Source organism: Marmota marmota, unplaced genomic scaffold, assembly GCF_001458135.2.
Source record: "Marmota marmota marmota unplaced genomic scaffold, marMar, whole genome shotgun sequence".
In the NCBI taxonomy this organism is placed as follows: Eukaryota; Metazoa; Chordata; class Mammalia; order Rodentia; family Sciuridae; genus Marmota; species Marmota marmota.
The window spans coordinates 25006210-25022596 of NW_025999968.1; the positions used below are offsets into that span (position 1 = coordinate 25006210).

A 16387-nucleotide genomic window follows, 5' to 3' on the forward strand; every position below is an offset into this window, starting at 1 on the left:
GGTGTTTTTATGGGCCAACATACTCTTCACTTGCTTCATATGTTTATATAACCTGTCAGGCCCCTGAGGCATTTGAGTTTGTGAGCCTCCTGAGGGGGAACTGCAAAATTAAACTTGCTAGAATATATTAGTGTGGTTGTGTGTTGAAGAATGTGTTGGAGATATTAGGACTGGAATCAGGGATATAGTTTAAGGGAGTCCTTCAGTAATCCAGACAAGTCAATGAGTGACCCCAGAGACGGTGGTAGGTGACAAAGGAAAGGGATGGAAGGAAGCCTTCCTGAGGCAGGATCCAGGCTCAAATGGTCTGTTAGGCTTGGAAGAGATGGTAGAGAAAAAATGAAGATACCTTTTAGTTTCCAACTTCAGAGTTGTCTCAGTCTAGGATCATAAAGAAGCAGACACATAAGAATAAGACCTACAAACAATTTTTTTTAAAAAAAAAAAATAGAAATTCATGTGAAGCATTAGAAAAGGAAGAGAAAGCATGGGGAATTTTCTGACTCATACTATCATGGTCTCAGTTTGTCCCCAAATATACATGTTAAAACTTAATCCCACCTGTGGTCTTTTTAAGAAGTAAGGCCTTTTGGTAAGTGATTAAGTTCTGAGGGCTCCAGCCTTGTGAAAGTGCCACAGTCTGGCTGGGCACAATCAGGAGCCACTTGTCAAAAGAAACTAACTTTATTTTTAGAACCACACATGCCAAACAAAACAGCTCCTCAGGAAAAACCCTCAGAGCCCCAACTGCCACCACTGGCTTCCCACAAGCCTCTCCCTCAACCACAAGCCTCACCCCCTCCCCCCATCCTCCTGCTCTTGAGGCCAATTGGCTGGGTCGCTTGGGTGGAGCCAAAAAAGTCCCCCAATGAGCAGCTCCGAGGTCTGAAAGGGCAGGGAAACAGCCCAATGAGCATCACTGCAGAGGACCCAATCAGCTAGATGTTGCTGGGGCAGCTGTGAGCCGGCAGCTGGAAGTTTGCTGGCAGCTGGAAGTTTGCTGGGGCCCCTTGGGCTGTGGCTCTCAACATGAAAGGGCTGGATAGAAAAAGTTAGATCTCCTTCCCCCCTTTCCCCTCCCTTCTCCTCCCTTACCCTTCCCTCCCCTTCCCTTCTCTTCCCATCCTTTCTCTTCCTCTTCTTTTTCTCTTCTTTCTTCTTTCATGTGAGCATACAGCAGTCACCCCTTCTGCCAGGTGAAAGCTTTCACCAGACACAAAATCCTGATGTCTTGACCTTGGACTTCCCTGTGTCCAGAACTGTGAGAAATAAGTGTTTATTGTTTATAGTAACCTAGGCCCTTAAATTTTGCTACAGCAACATAAATGAGCTAACATACCTATGAAAGAAAAGAGCAAAGGAGAAGGATTTCAGACTGCATGCCCCTCTGATAAAGTCTTAGCAGGTTGATTAGAGCATGAGACAGAAGAATGCTTGTTAAAAGAATCATGCATTTGTGAAGAAATATTCCCCTTCCTGTGCTCCCACTGTGCTGAGTCATTGACTGGAATCAACCAAACAGACTATAGCCTGGGGAAACCTATGCTGGGGATTTTGAAATTATAGCACTTAGAGTTACCAGCTAATAGTTCTCTTTGCAATAAACTGTCTTGAAAGATCTGAGCAGCGCTTTTCCATAGCTGACACAGATGTCATATTAGATTCATGTAATGAAAGAAAAGAGTTAAAATGGCTGCCTATAGAGAATCAGAAATGTGTGGAATTAGCATGAGATATTACTCATAAGCCTTTCAGAACTACCTGGTTCTCAAATAGTACACCCATGGATTAGACACATTTCCAACCCTGTGACCAACACATTTGACAAGAATAACTTAGCGGAGGGAAAATTTATTTTGGTTCATGGTTTCATAAATTTAGCCCATGGTAGGCTGACTCCACTGTGTTGGACCCAAGCAAAGTAACTGCTCAGGACATGGTGGCTGGGAAGCTTAGAGATCTAGGGGATGGAAATACAGGGAAGATGAACACTTCCAAGACATGCTTCCAGGGACCTACCTCCTCTAGCCATGCTCCACCTACCTGCAGTTATCACTCAAAATAGAATGGACTGATTAACTTACAACTCTCACAGTCAAGTTTTTTTTTTTTTTAACCTCTGAACATTTTGCATTAATGTAGGACATTATGGTGTATGGATATATGTGTTCCTTTGGGAGTACCTCATATACAAGCTATAGCAATATGAAAGTAAAAAAGCAGTTGTGGCAGAGTTTCTATGTGAATACTCAACACTCTTTTGTTTTATATTAAAATACATTAGACTACTTCATTAATTTTTTCAGTTAAGTATAGGAGTATGATTTTGGTTCTAGGCAATAGAATATGAGAAGAAATTCACTTATAAGTAGAGTTCATAAAATCCACCCCACACTATCATCCCCTCTCTTTACTGACTGGAGACAAATGATTCCAAGGTTTTACAGACTATGAAGAGAGTGTGGGCACCACATCATTACAAAGAAGTCCACCTAGCAAACATATACTTTGTCAAAATTTGTGTCAAATATTTTACTTTAAATGGATGATATTTTGGCACTTATTCCAGGAGCTATAGTTAACTTAAAAACTGTGGTCCAGGATGAATATATATCTGCCACAAATAATGATATATAGATCTTCATATTCTATCAGTGATATCTTTGCATAAATTTTTAGCATCGTGTTCTTTTTTCGAAAGCCTCAGATTCCCAACTTCCATAACTATTAACTTATTGTAATTGGGCTAGTGTTATAAACGTAACAGACTCATGATCCTAAATTAATTCCCTTCTTCTGCTAATGATGTCATTATTTCCAAATTCAGGATTAAATTTTGTTCCTAAATAAAATATGTTGATTCCTACTTTTCAAAATTTCTCACATAAAGTTGCTAAATTTTATTAATTCTCCTTTCTTTGTGCATCTTTATTTGCTTTCCATTTTTCAAATTCCTATTATAATCATTCTGGTGTGTGTAGTAACATACCTAGAATACCAGGATAGTTTTCTTAAATCATACAGTTTACTTAACCTATAGTCTTTCCCTAGTCCTTTTGGAAATTGCCACTGCCACTGTCCTTAGAGCATATTGCAGATTAGTAACAATGGTATAAAAGAAATAATTCAGAACCAGAAGAATTATAGTTTGAAGTATATGTTAACCCATACTCTAGGGTATTCTATGTTCTAGAGTGAAGATGACCTGGACATTCTTAGTCTAGGGTCCGAAATCCATTAAAAGTGGGCGTTAGGAGAAACACGAGTTAGTGATCAGAAGGTAAACTAAGAAGGACTCGCAAGAATGAGTTAGGGAGGGTAAGGAAGAAAATGTTCCACCTTCCTTTTCTCCAATATTTAGGTGGGGATCAAAGTAGAAGAACTTTGGTTGTAAGGAAAGTCATGTATTCATAAAATATTTGAAGAAACCTATATGTGTGCTTGGCATGCAATCAATCCTGTATATATTTTCCCCTTCTTATAGGCATGGAGCAGCTCTCTATTTTGTCCTGGCCTACTGACTGCCACCGAGAAGCATGTGAATAATGAAATGTCCAAAAATCTCCACTGCGTCTTCTAAGTGCTTTCTTTGGGATTTGAAAAGAGTGCACTGAGACCTTTGCAGCCCATTGCAGTGGACAACTCTTATTCATAGAATTGTTGCAAATGACTTAAACAAGTAACTTACAGTTGGTGATAGAAACTACGTGGCTCATAACAGTGTTTACTACCTACCTAGCAAATGAATGAAGGCATTCTTTTTCACTGCTCTCCCTTTACTTAGCTAATCTAAATTACTCTCTGCTCAACTTAACATGATAGAATGTTACTTATCCTTCAAGACAAACTCAGATCTGACCTGTCTTGTGGCCTTTCCCTAAGTACTTCTCTCCCTGTGGAAATCCTGATAACTCAACTTAATTTGCCTATATAGTCAGATGACTTTTATGATTTTCAGGTAATCATTTTCTTAACTGGAATACAAATGACAAGGGTCTAATTTTATACAAAATATTCCGTGTTAAAGTATGTGGTTTGTAATTGTATTTGCTCATTTTTAAATTTTCATAGTGCTTGTCCCATGGAGAATTCATTAATTTTTTTCATAGACAATATTCTTTTTTTTAGATGAGAACAACTTTGAAACCTTTAAACCCTGTAGAGTCTCACATCCATATAAGCCCATCCACTATCTGCAAGGACAAGCACAGTACTAAGTACCTACCACTCTGAGTAAATTATTTCCCTACCTGAACTGATCCAGGTTGGGGTTGTGACCCAAGGAAAGACCTCAGTATTCTGTTAGAATAATTAAGTAACAGAAATTACTTCACAGGAACTGAAATATAGAATTATATTAACTAGAGTGCAATTATATTAACTATATCATGTAAGATATAGCTTGCAAATTAACCCAGTTTGGAGAAAAACACGGTTAAAAGAAGAAGATGCAGAGTGAGAGAATAATCCTAATAATTTTTTTTAAAATTTCTGCTTACAACTGCACCTATACAATTTGGGAGATGATGACATGAACTAAGCATTTTCTTGTTTCCTTAAGATAATTTTTTTTTGTAGTAAGTAATCAAAAGAGCACTGCCTGATATAGCTGTATTTATTAATTATAAAGATCATATTTACTGGTTGTTTTACTAGCTTACTGATAATGAGATTGGCACAAAAAGTGGATTACATCATATAAATCCTTCCTTACTAATGGAAGGGAAAAAAAGAGAAGCACATTCTTTGTAACTTGTATAAATTTCATTATATTACTGTTTAAAAAGGCCATACTTTTGTAATTTTTAAAAAAGCTTCAAAGACCAATTCTGTATTCCAATCTGTAAAAATATTTTCATTATGTTTATTATAAAAATATAACTGTTTCCACTACAAATCATTTTACATTAGTAAGAGGCCATCTACATTGCACAGCACAAACTAAATGAGCAATGTTTTGAAAAGACAAGGTTAAAGTAAACACATATTGCTAACCGTATCACATTTGTACATGGCTTAATAGATACCTAGTACAGCATAAACTGTGTGTTTTACCAGAAATAAATAATATGTATAAATCAAATTTAAGATACAAAACAGATAATATGGTACATGACATTGTGAAGGACTTGTGGCTTCATGTTTATTGAAAGTCAATGCAATTCCTGTACAAAGAGATGGCCATGAGCATTCTTAGTACCTCTACTCCACAGTTAAGAATCGTACACTGCTATGTTTACATATGTACAGGTAAGAATTATGTAAAGTAAATTTATAAGAAGTCAGGTAGAAAAATACCGAAAAAAATGAAAAGTAATCATGAAGAATATTAAAAAAAAATGAAAAGGTTGTATATACAACCTCTACTTTCAAATAAAAAAACACAGCCAAAATAAGTGCAATAGATACAACAATCCTCAATTTCTACTACTTTATGAAATGCACAGATTTTGTTGAGTATACCCAGAATAGTGTCTAAAACAATTAAATGCTACTCTGGGAAAAAATGAGATTGAAGCCAGATTTGAATCTCAGTCTAATATTCCAAAACAAAATACTTAATTAGAAGAATTTTTTCCTTCTGCTTCTAGCTGGCTTAACTGAAATGTTTGATTAATTTTATAATTGCATATGCCTTTTTAAAAAGTTCATGCTCTTACATATCCAATATAAAATTCTAATAGCATGATTTGACTATAAAAGAATGTTGTCAAAATTTGGAAAACAGTCTGACATTTTAAAAAACACAATCTAAGCCTTATTACACTATATCTACAATAGATTATTACTTGTGAATTTTGATCTGTTATTGGAATTTCTATTCCTTTAGTGTCCCATTTTGCATACAATCATAAATGTTGTAGCATTGTTTCACCCATTCTATTCTCATGACCTACGCACTCCTTATATCCATGACATTGTCATATCAGCATTAGAAAGAGTATAGGTAGATCTAAAATGTTGCATAAGAATATATTGGTAGCTAGATTTCCACCAGGTACATCCTTTTGGATCTTAATGAACATGCTCATTGGTGGCCTTCATGTAACAGCTAAATCCCTAAAATGAGACATTTCTTCAATGCCTATAGATTTTTGAGGCATTTGCTAGATGGCTAGCTATTTCAAAAGTGGTATGTTCAATAAATGCAAAGAAGTTCAAGGCTTCTATTTTTATACACCAAAATTACAATAGGTGTACTGAATGGAAGACGGTTAAAGATAATTATATGAAATTGATGATAACAATGTTTAATTAATTGGTTTAAACCTCAGTGATACAGATGTGCAGTTTAATTATCATCAATTCCATCAAATTTAAGCAAAGATACTAAGTGACTTTTCAAAGTCAGTAAGTGATTTTTTCATTCATGCATTGGCCATTCAGCTGTGTTGTCAATTAAAGCAACAATCTAAATAGCATTTCCGGTCTTTCCAGTGTAGCTATTCTCTGAGCTCTAACATGGCTCCTTCATAAATGGAAGGAGCTGATGGCTTCTGAGCATCAGAGCAGGAAAGGAATGTCTGGTTAAAATTCTATTACATGCAAGCCAGTATGTACTAAATTAGGAGCATATGGTTTATAATAAATGGAGAGACAAAAATGAATGGGATAATTCAGACAGTGAGAAATTTGGTTACCGAATGAACAGGACAAGTGTTACATTTTTTTTAATAGATATGAGTGGATGGCTCAGAATATCTGAAAAGAAACCCTTCATTCTCTGTGTCTTGTTAAACAAGTTTTCTACTGCTGACAGTTTGAGAGAGCATTTGGCACTTGGCTGTAACAAATCCAAATTAAATCAATAAGGCATAAATATAAAACAATAAAGACAATTCAAAAGAAAATAAATACATACTTTTTTTTCAAAAATTAAGACACATTTTTACATGATACACTTAAGGATACTAACAATTAAAATGTATAGTACTCAAAACAACTACAAAATTCTTCTCTATATGCTTTCAACAGATAAAAGAGAATAATACGATGATAAGGTAGTAAATATGGCCAGATAGTTTGAGGTATAAACTCCTCTATTTTGCTTGTTTTTAAAGAAACAAAATACCTGTTACAGATTTCTTCTGTGTAAAAAAATATCACAAGTCTTTTCTTTTGTGGCTATTCATAAATGAAGCCATCATGTCCATTTTGTTATTTCACTTGTTTTGCTTTTGTGATAGTCAGTTTATGATCAATGGCTCTATGCTAGTTCTTCACCATTTTGCACTGAAGAATTTAAATGTAATCTATCAACTAATATTCAAAAAAGCAATTATCAAATCAAAATATACCCACCCACCCATTCACTAAATGATAGGGGAAAATAAAGAGTTTTTCAATTCCATTTTAAGGCATTTGTACTCGTATATGAGTGTCTTATTGGACAAAGAACTTCCACTGGCATCTCCAGCATTATCATCTGTCTATAGAGTGATGTCACATCTTCCATGGGCTCCTTCAGAAGAAGTTCTTCACACTGGAACTGGACCATTCTTGGATTGAGTTTCTAGAGCTTTAATGCTACTGATGATCTTCTTCTGTGGCCCAACCACAGTAACACCAACCTTTTTCATGTCTCTGTAAAAAAAAAAATCTGATGAGAATCATGATTTCTTGGATAGTATATATAAACAGGAGATTTTTAATTAGCATAACTCACACAATTATATATCCTAATACTTTGAACCTAAATTTCTGATTTTATCTCATCCTGTGTTATGTCTTGACTATTTTATCTGTATCTTCTGGTAGAATATAGACAGTGTGGTGAATTAAATGGTGTTTTCATAAAATTTCTGTCAACGCAGAACTTGACACTGTGACCTTATTTGGAAGTAGGCTCTTTGTAGATGTAATTAAAACAAGGATCAAAATGATATCTTACAGGACTAGCATTAATACTTAATCCAGGGAGAGTTTTCCTATAAGAGATAAAAAAAAGGACACAATGACAGAGAAAGGAAAGTTATATAAAATTGGAGACAGAGATTGGAGTTATATTTCAACAAATCAAGACCATCAGAATTCAGGTGAAGCTGGAAGACCAAGAAAGGATTCTCCCCTAGAGACTTTGGAATGCATGTATTCTTGCTGATATTTTGATTTCAGATTTCTGCCTCCAGAATTATTAGAGAATGAGTTTCTGTTGTTCAAGCCAGCATGATAATTTGTAATTGCAGCCCAACTATTTTTTTTTTTTATTTATAAGCCCAACTAATACAGAAGGTCACACATGCTTTCTGGGGTTTTATCCACCTTGCCTAAATGAGGGCCAGCTCTGGGACTGCTTTATCTGTCACAGGTTAGAAGTCAGAAGTGAAATTGTATCGGTACTTCGGTCTTAAAAAGTTGAAGTCCTCCACTTTTTTTTTTTTTAAGAGAGAGAGAGAGAGAGAGAGAGAGAGAGAGAGAGAGAGAGAGAGAATTTTTTAGTATTTATTTTTCAGTTTTTGGTGGACACACATCTTTATTTTTATGTGGTGCTGAGGATCAAACCCATCGCCTCGAGCATGCCAGGCAAGCGTGTTACCACTTGAGCCACATCCCCAGCCCCTCCTCCACTTTTTATCTCTGCAAAAATTCTCATGGCCACAGAGCTGCCATGTAAGTCTGACTATCCTGAGACCAGGGCACAAGAGAGGCCATGTACAAACACTTGACCTACAGTCATTACAGAGGCCTGCTGCATACTCTTGTATACAAAGGCAGACATCTGAATTCAGCCTCCATCTCCCCAGACAAGATCAGTTCATTCATCTGCTAAATGCTGCCATCAACACCAAAGTGAGAGCACTTAAAATAACCCACCTAACCTCTGTCCAAATTCACACCCATGATGCTGGGATGCATGATAAAATTGCTGTTTTTTTAGCCTTTTAGTGTGTACAGCTATAGATATCTGGAAAAATCTCTTTATACAACCGTTTTGAAATAAAAAAATAACAAACACATCTCTGTTAAATTTTAAAGTTTTAATTCAGAAATTGGGCACTAAAAGTCTACAACAACATAAGGAATTTCATTTAAGGAATAAAAGACTTAGCTAAATGTGTATATTATGAACTATTTATTCCTGCCCCAATATTTTTTTTCATATAAACATATCTTTGAGGTCTTTACTCAAATCTCGGCCTCTAATAAGAACTTTCTTGCCCCTCTTAAGACATATTATAAAGTCTCCCTGCACTTGTGTCTGCACTCCCTACTCTCTCTTCTTTCTTATTTTATCCCAAAGGCTTTATTACCATGTAGCAAACTGATAGCCTTTCTTTCTGATTGGTTTTCTTTATTAAAGAATAAATGACAATATGGAGAGCAGAAAAATATTGAAATATACATAATATGCTAATAATCTGAACCCTGGAATATTTGAGCATGGTGACTTATAATACATGTCATGATGCTTGGTCCTAATCTTCCCTTCTAAACTACAATATTCATCTTCAAGTAGTGGGAAAAAAAATCTGATGCAGAGAGTTTACAGTTTAATTTGAAACTGAATTCACCACTTCTTCACAGATACATCTCTCAAACATGTTCCTCTGGAAATTGTCTGCATAAGACTCGAAGATTCTGTCCAGGAACCCACAATCAGCAAACAGATCTATATTTTTTTTAATGTTTAATGCAAGATTATATTGGGTCTTGACCAAGGGATGTGGCTCAGTGATAGAGTGCTTGCCTGTCATACCCGAGGCCCCAGGTTTTATCCCCAGCACCATTAAAAAAAGAAGATTGTATTAGACCTTGAAAAATATAATTAAATAAACTATTCCTTTTAGTTATCCCTTTGTTGATTTTCTTGTACCCTCTACTGTTTCTGTTGCTTGCTATAATATATTTCTACCCTCCATTCTGCTGTGTCCAAAATCATCCTGAATACCCAGCTAACCAGAAGTCTCAATAACATGCCATGTGGGCTCTCCTCTTTTGTGTGATCCTATTCAGAAGAAGTATGAAAAAGTTGAAGACTGTGGAACAGTTAAAGACTGAGACCAGAGGCTAATCTGTTATCTGGAACTTCAGAGACAAAGGGACAGGGGACCACACTTGGAAAATGGCATTATAGGGTGCAGAGTAAGGGCGGAGAGCAATTTATCTGGTCTTCATTCCAACACTTGATTCTCTTTTCGTTTTCCACAGCTGTTGTCCCTCTCCCTTTCCTTTTCTCTCTTCCTTGCTCATTTTGACCTTCCTAAATTCATTTAACACTATGAAATAATACCTTAAAATATGTTTATTGAATAAAACTGCATACATTTTGAGCTTTATTTGAAAGGTAGATGAGTAGTTTGCATTTTAATGAAATCCCTAAATTAATTAGAATATATAAATATTTCTTGGAGGGCAAAACTCCATTGACCTTTCTCCGTGATTTCATCATCTAAATGGGAAAAAAGCAAAAGAAATGCAATATTCATCATAGGAAACTCTTTAGGAGAATCTCTGGAGTTATTTGTTCAAGGGAGTCATTTTGGGAAGTTTCAGAAGCATGTCAGAGTTGAGTCTGTATGGCCCAAAGAAAACAGAGATTGAAGTAATCAAGCTCCAACTGCAAAAGTCCAAGGCTGCAAAAGGAAAGAATATCTCATTAAATTGTTTATTTATAGGATTTAAGGTGAAAATGTTGCCTGATTAGATTTGCCTCAATTATCAGTGTATAAAGAACTTTCACAAATACTCATTTTTGTAATATAAAATAGGAGCATGAGGAACACAACATTGTGGTGACTTAAGGAAGAAAACAATTCCTTTTGAGGAGTTTCAGGGAAATACATGGGAATCTAACACTATTCTAAATCTGAGACATCTGCTCAGTATGAAGAAGAAACCCACAAGAGCCTAGTCTTTCCAGAAAAGTCAGCTTTCAGCTTGAACATTTATTTGTAGATTGTTCAAACACAAGTAGCAATGAAGGGAAATATTCTACACAGCCAAAAAGAGTTTAACGTCCAACACTGTACTGTTGACATAAGTATGTCACTCACTTAGAAGTATAACAAATGCTGCCATTGCATCTTTTTTGAGCAAATAGCTTTCTTACCACAGCCACAGCTTATAATGCTGACTCTATGTAAATTATGAACTAGCAGTTAATCTTATTAACAGTGTTCTGCCTCATCCACTTCAATATAGTGTTTCATTATCTAAAAGCTCTGAGTGTTGGTATTTTTTTATAATAAACATTTGCATAACTTTGCCTTTGAAAATCTGGCAATGGTGTGCAAATATTCAACTTTGTGCTTATTCTTTGTTATGCTTCTGTGCTCTAAAGCAGATGTCTTGTATATCATAACCCTAACTGTTTATGTTACTATAATAAGAATTTATAAAAATGTTCAAATGGGTGAATATATCCTGGGACTGTGTCTGATCAAAATACAGAAACTCAAAGTCTATTGTTGATTGGGTCAGAATTATATTCAACAAACATTACCTTCCACTTTAAACAGGAACTCCGAAGCATGGTAAATAGATTAACATGAGTTTATATTCTGAGTTTATTTCCCCCTCTTCAATAGTAATAAACCCTTCCTGTAGATATTTTTGTGGTCTTATATGTTTCTGATTGAAATATCATAGCATAAATTATACACTAATTTTTGGGCACTTGTACCTGTATGTTTAAATTACATATTGATTTTTGACATCTAATCTGTTGTTGAGCACAGTCACTGTTTAAATGGTTGACAATGTGATGATAGAAATCTGTATATATTCAATAACATTTAAATATTCAAGTATTATTTGGAAAAGATAAGTTTGAGGAAACTTGAGAGGTCTAATGGGTTTTGTTAATGGACCAAAGCAAAGACGGGAAGACTGAAGAAATATGAACATAGTTTCCCAACAGCAGCAACATACTGAACAACTTTTGGTGTATCTGCCAAGTATGAACCACTTTTTTGGGGGACATTTCTCCATCTTGCCTTCAAGAAAGGGCCCCTACTAGAAACAGGTCCACGACATCTCATATTTCTTATTTGGAACAAAACTGACAAATAACTACAAATATATCACTTTGAAGGTTCCAATCTACAAGTGAAAGTAAGCCAGTCCTGGATTCTTTCCTGGGGACTCAGAATTTATAGTTATTCCCTGGCCAGTTGAATGAAAGTATGACTTAGAGTTTAGAAAGCCACTGTTAGCTTTGTGCATAGAAAATAGGAAAAGTTACTGAGCAACAAAAGAAAAAAAAAGATGCAGTCAGGTTAGGAAATGAAGTAAACTGGCCCTCATTCATGTAGATATGAAGGATGGAACTTTCTCAGCTCTTTACTTTCAAGTGTCCAATTACCACATCTTGTGAGTGATGACAAATTTTTATGATTACTCACTGGATTCACTAAATTCTATACAAATCCCCTTTGCTTAAATCCAGGAGTTTCTTATATCAAAAGATTCTTGATACCAAATGATCACTGTCTCAGAAATATAGCACATTAAAATGGATTTATTTATTTAAAAATAACAACATTCTTATTATATAAAAACCATCATGCTATGTTGTCTATACTTTAAAATAAGAGCTTGGGTTCATGGGTGTATATGAACACCAGAGTACCAAGTAGTCACCTGTCCTGGGGCTCACTCATGAAAGGAAGAATCCTCATCACATATTAATCTAGAAAGGTCACAAGAAGGTCCAGGGACCAGCCCAGTGCATACAGGAGACACTGGGCTTGCACTTCAGAGGTATAAGTTATGTTTATAACACATTAATCCAAAACAGGTGTGTTCAGTAGAAAGTTCATAATCATTCATCCTTCTTAATAAATATTTCTTACTCTGTGGAAATCTTGGCTATGGTGTCACAAGAACTGTACTCCACGCCTGTGAAGATTTCCTTGCAGTGTGCTGTCCGGACTCCATTAAGCCAGTCACCTGTCGTGCGGAAGGTAGTGATATCCACATTGCTTTGGTCCAGAAGAAGGTTTGATGGCCTGTGAGAAAAGAAAATACCAAAGGGAGAGAGATCAGGACTCAGCAGAGTTGCCATGTGTCAAAATTTAACACCATCATCAGTAGGAACTTCCAGATTTCACATGGTGTTCCTGTTTATTTGTGGAATTGATCTGCCATGAAGTCTTCATCTGTTCAAGCTGGCAGCCTGGGAGAAGACTGTGTAATCATCCTGTCTAAGTGCTCCCCTCTGGACTCATGACTGCTTTTGAAATCACTGAAGCTTTGCCTGTGAAAGGCATAAATATACCCATACATTTTTTAATAATTCAATTTGTTTAATCATTAACAAAAAGGGTATAATTTAGGATACAGTTAGAGCATACACAAGACAAGAAATTCTTTGCTTTCGGTCTTGCTGATAGGTTCAGTTGTTTCAATATTAAATCCTGCCCACTGAATGTTTACTGTGGACCTCGTACAGGTTGCTGTTTAAAAAAGTGTTTGAACAATCTAAGCAAACTAGAAAGGAACATAAATTCAGTACAGATATAAATAATGTTACAAATGCCAATAATGGACAAATTGCAAAAAAAGTAGAAAAGCAGTAGATAAGCAATAATAAATGAAATACATAGTTGACAACACAAAATGAATATGATATGATATGATGTATGGTATATACGTATATGCATGTATATATTTATATCTATCTATCTATCTATCTATCTGCAAAGATATATAAATAAATATAAATTGTGATTATGATTTATATTGTGTAATAAAATCAGCATTAAGAAGAGAGACTTCTAGAGTTGTTCTATGTAATGACAGATCTGATCACAAGACCTATGAACACCTGTGAGATCTGTTGCATCATAAAAGCAGAAATGACATAAAGGAAATGGAGAAGACTATATCTGTAACCCTGAAAAGCCAGGAAAAGCAGCCTGCTAGTGAACTCCCTTTGGGTATTTTTTTTTTTCAGCTTTCTGTGACATTTTTAATTGTCCTTTAACTTATAAGACTCAGGCCAGTTATTGGGTAGACAATTTATTGACCTCACACTTTGTTTATTTTTTTTTCTCTTAAGTAAGAGAATGTGAGCACAAAGTAGCTATTAAGCACCCCCACCGTCTCTCTTTCCCGCCCACCCCCCTTTTTTGGTACTGGGGATTGAACCCAGGGACACTTAATCACTAAGCCACAAAAATCCCCAATCCTTTTTAATGTGCTCAGTACTAAGCTAAGAACATTACAGATGTGAAAGACCTTATCCTTTACAATATTAGACAATAATTCTAGCCACCTTATGTTAAATGAGGAAGCAGAAAATAAAAATTATAATATAGGTTCCTTCAGGCAAAAGAGGCAGAATCAGGATTTACACATATGTTATTTTATAGCAGAGCCCATACTTTTAAACACTATGCTGTATCATTCTGGTGAAACATTGTTTATATTGCATGTACCCTGTTTCCTCTTGAGCTTTCTATGATTCCATGATGTGGCCTCTTTGACTTTTACATGCCATGAAGTATTGTGGTTCATTGAATAGATACTGGAACCCTAAGGCCTGAGATGAATCCTGGGCATGACACACTCCACCTGTGTGATTCTGAGGGCTTTTTATCTTTGGTTTTCTCACCTGTAAAATGGTGATGTTGGAAATAATACAGGTTTTCCACAATTGTAGATTAAAGGAGCACATGTAGGCCATACTTACAGTGATGCTGCCTTATACTGAGCATGCTCTGTTAGCTGTTCATTATTCCAACTTAAGGTAACAAACTCAATGAAATGGTTTATATTTCTAAAATTTTTAAAAGTACATTATGTAGTAAATGCCACTGTATGTCAAATACTAGGAATGCAGTGACCTTGTTAATTACCACTTTGAGTAACTAGAAGTTTATCACATAATATGTACACAATAGTGCAACAACCCTGTCAAATTGGCATTGTTAGGGCCCTCATTAGAAAAATCAATAACTTTTATAAGCTCACAATGATTCCATAGCTAGTGTTTGTAAATGGATGTGCTATCCTGCTTTCTGGCATTTCAGTGTCCATTATTGTAATAAAATGTTATTAGCATTTCAACTAGATGCATCACAGCCTAATCTCTACTTTATAATTGGGAAGGTACATTATGATTTTTAGATCATGCCCTAAACCTACATGCTATTGCCCAGAGCACATGAGAACCTGTAAATTGACTGCACATCTAGGTATTTATGGGGATGCATTAAAATTATTATATTAAAATGGTCAGATTTTAATGTGGAGTTTAAGGAAAAAAAATGGTAAGAGTGCATTTTGGTTCTGTTGCTATTTCCATACTGTGAAAAATAAAGATCAATAGCTATTTCTTTCCCTATCCTGATCATTTGTAAACTGAAGGAGATTTGAAAGTCAAGGATTTTTCTATCTTCTCTCTCTTTAAACTAATCTTGACAACTGAGGTTCTTCTATATTGTATTTAAATTATAAATTTAAAAATTTAACTATAGAGTCAATAATTTATATTTACATGATATGATTTAGTTTTAACTAACTTTAAGAGGTTATCTAAAAAGCAGACAAAAATCAGGCATATTTTAAAGAGTATTAATCTCCTTTTCGTTAGTGCTGCCCAAGAAACTATAAAATACGACATTTTAAAAATTATTCCTTTCTGAAATATTTATGACTAATTTTCTATGATTCTCTAAATTACTCATCTATAAAAGAATCAAAGTAAATTCATTTTTTTGAAGTTAAAAGTTTCTTATCTTTTGTTATTTTCTGAAACACTTCAAGAATTACAAATACAAATATTCAATCCAAGTTCCAAAACTTACAAACTATTCTCTGATTGTTTTAAGATAGCTACCATAAGTGAAAAAGCTTTTGTCACTAGCAAACAGTAGATATTATATCAAACTCTTTAGATAAGTCATTGAAACAGTAGTTGAAGTTGATAGAAATAGTATTAAATAAGGTGTTAGAAAATTTTACAAGAATACTGAAGTGATGTCAAGAAATGAAACAATAGGATACTAAAATCCACAGGCAAGCAGGCACACTTGCACACGTAAACACACACACACACACACACACACACACACACTCATCACAGTTTCTGTGTTAACAGTAGCTGTATTAACAGAACCAAATGTCTACTCTTAGTCCCAAGAATAGTAATACTTTTTTATTTATGGGTTTGTGGGTACAAAGAATCAAACCCCAGGACATTTATTCAGAATATTTATGAAGTGTGCCTAATAACAAAATGCATAATGTTTTCTTCTTAACTCAAAATGGTCTGTATTTTTAAACTCAACACATCAGCCAGGCTCACCAAGAGTTTGGAGAAAATTAGTATAAACAAATTGAAATAGAACAGGACGTGCGGATTAGGGATTAGAGTGACCCCAACTGAGTTTTTCTGTTTATGACTTGGATCAAAGTACAACCAAGACAAAAAAATGACCTA

General features: G+C 35.1%; 1 protein-coding gene across 2 annotated transcripts in view; it reads right to left on the minus strand.

The window, feature by feature from the left end:
* Positions 1–4850: 4850 nt before the first annotated feature.
* The window catches only part of Epha3 (EPH receptor A3), a 342712-nt gene continuing 331175 nt past the window's right edge, over positions 4851–16387 (minus strand). For both annotated transcript variants that reach the window (XM_015478632.2, XM_015478631.2), the window contains exons 16-17: positions 12795–12950; positions 4851–7584 (exon numbers count right to left, since the gene is read on the minus strand). In XM_015478632.2, coding sequence (XP_015334118.1) covers positions 7479–7584; positions 12795–12950 — 262 coding nt within the window. In that variant the 3' untranslated portion in view covers positions 4851–7478. The remainder of the gene's footprint in view (positions 7585–12794; positions 12951–16387) is intronic.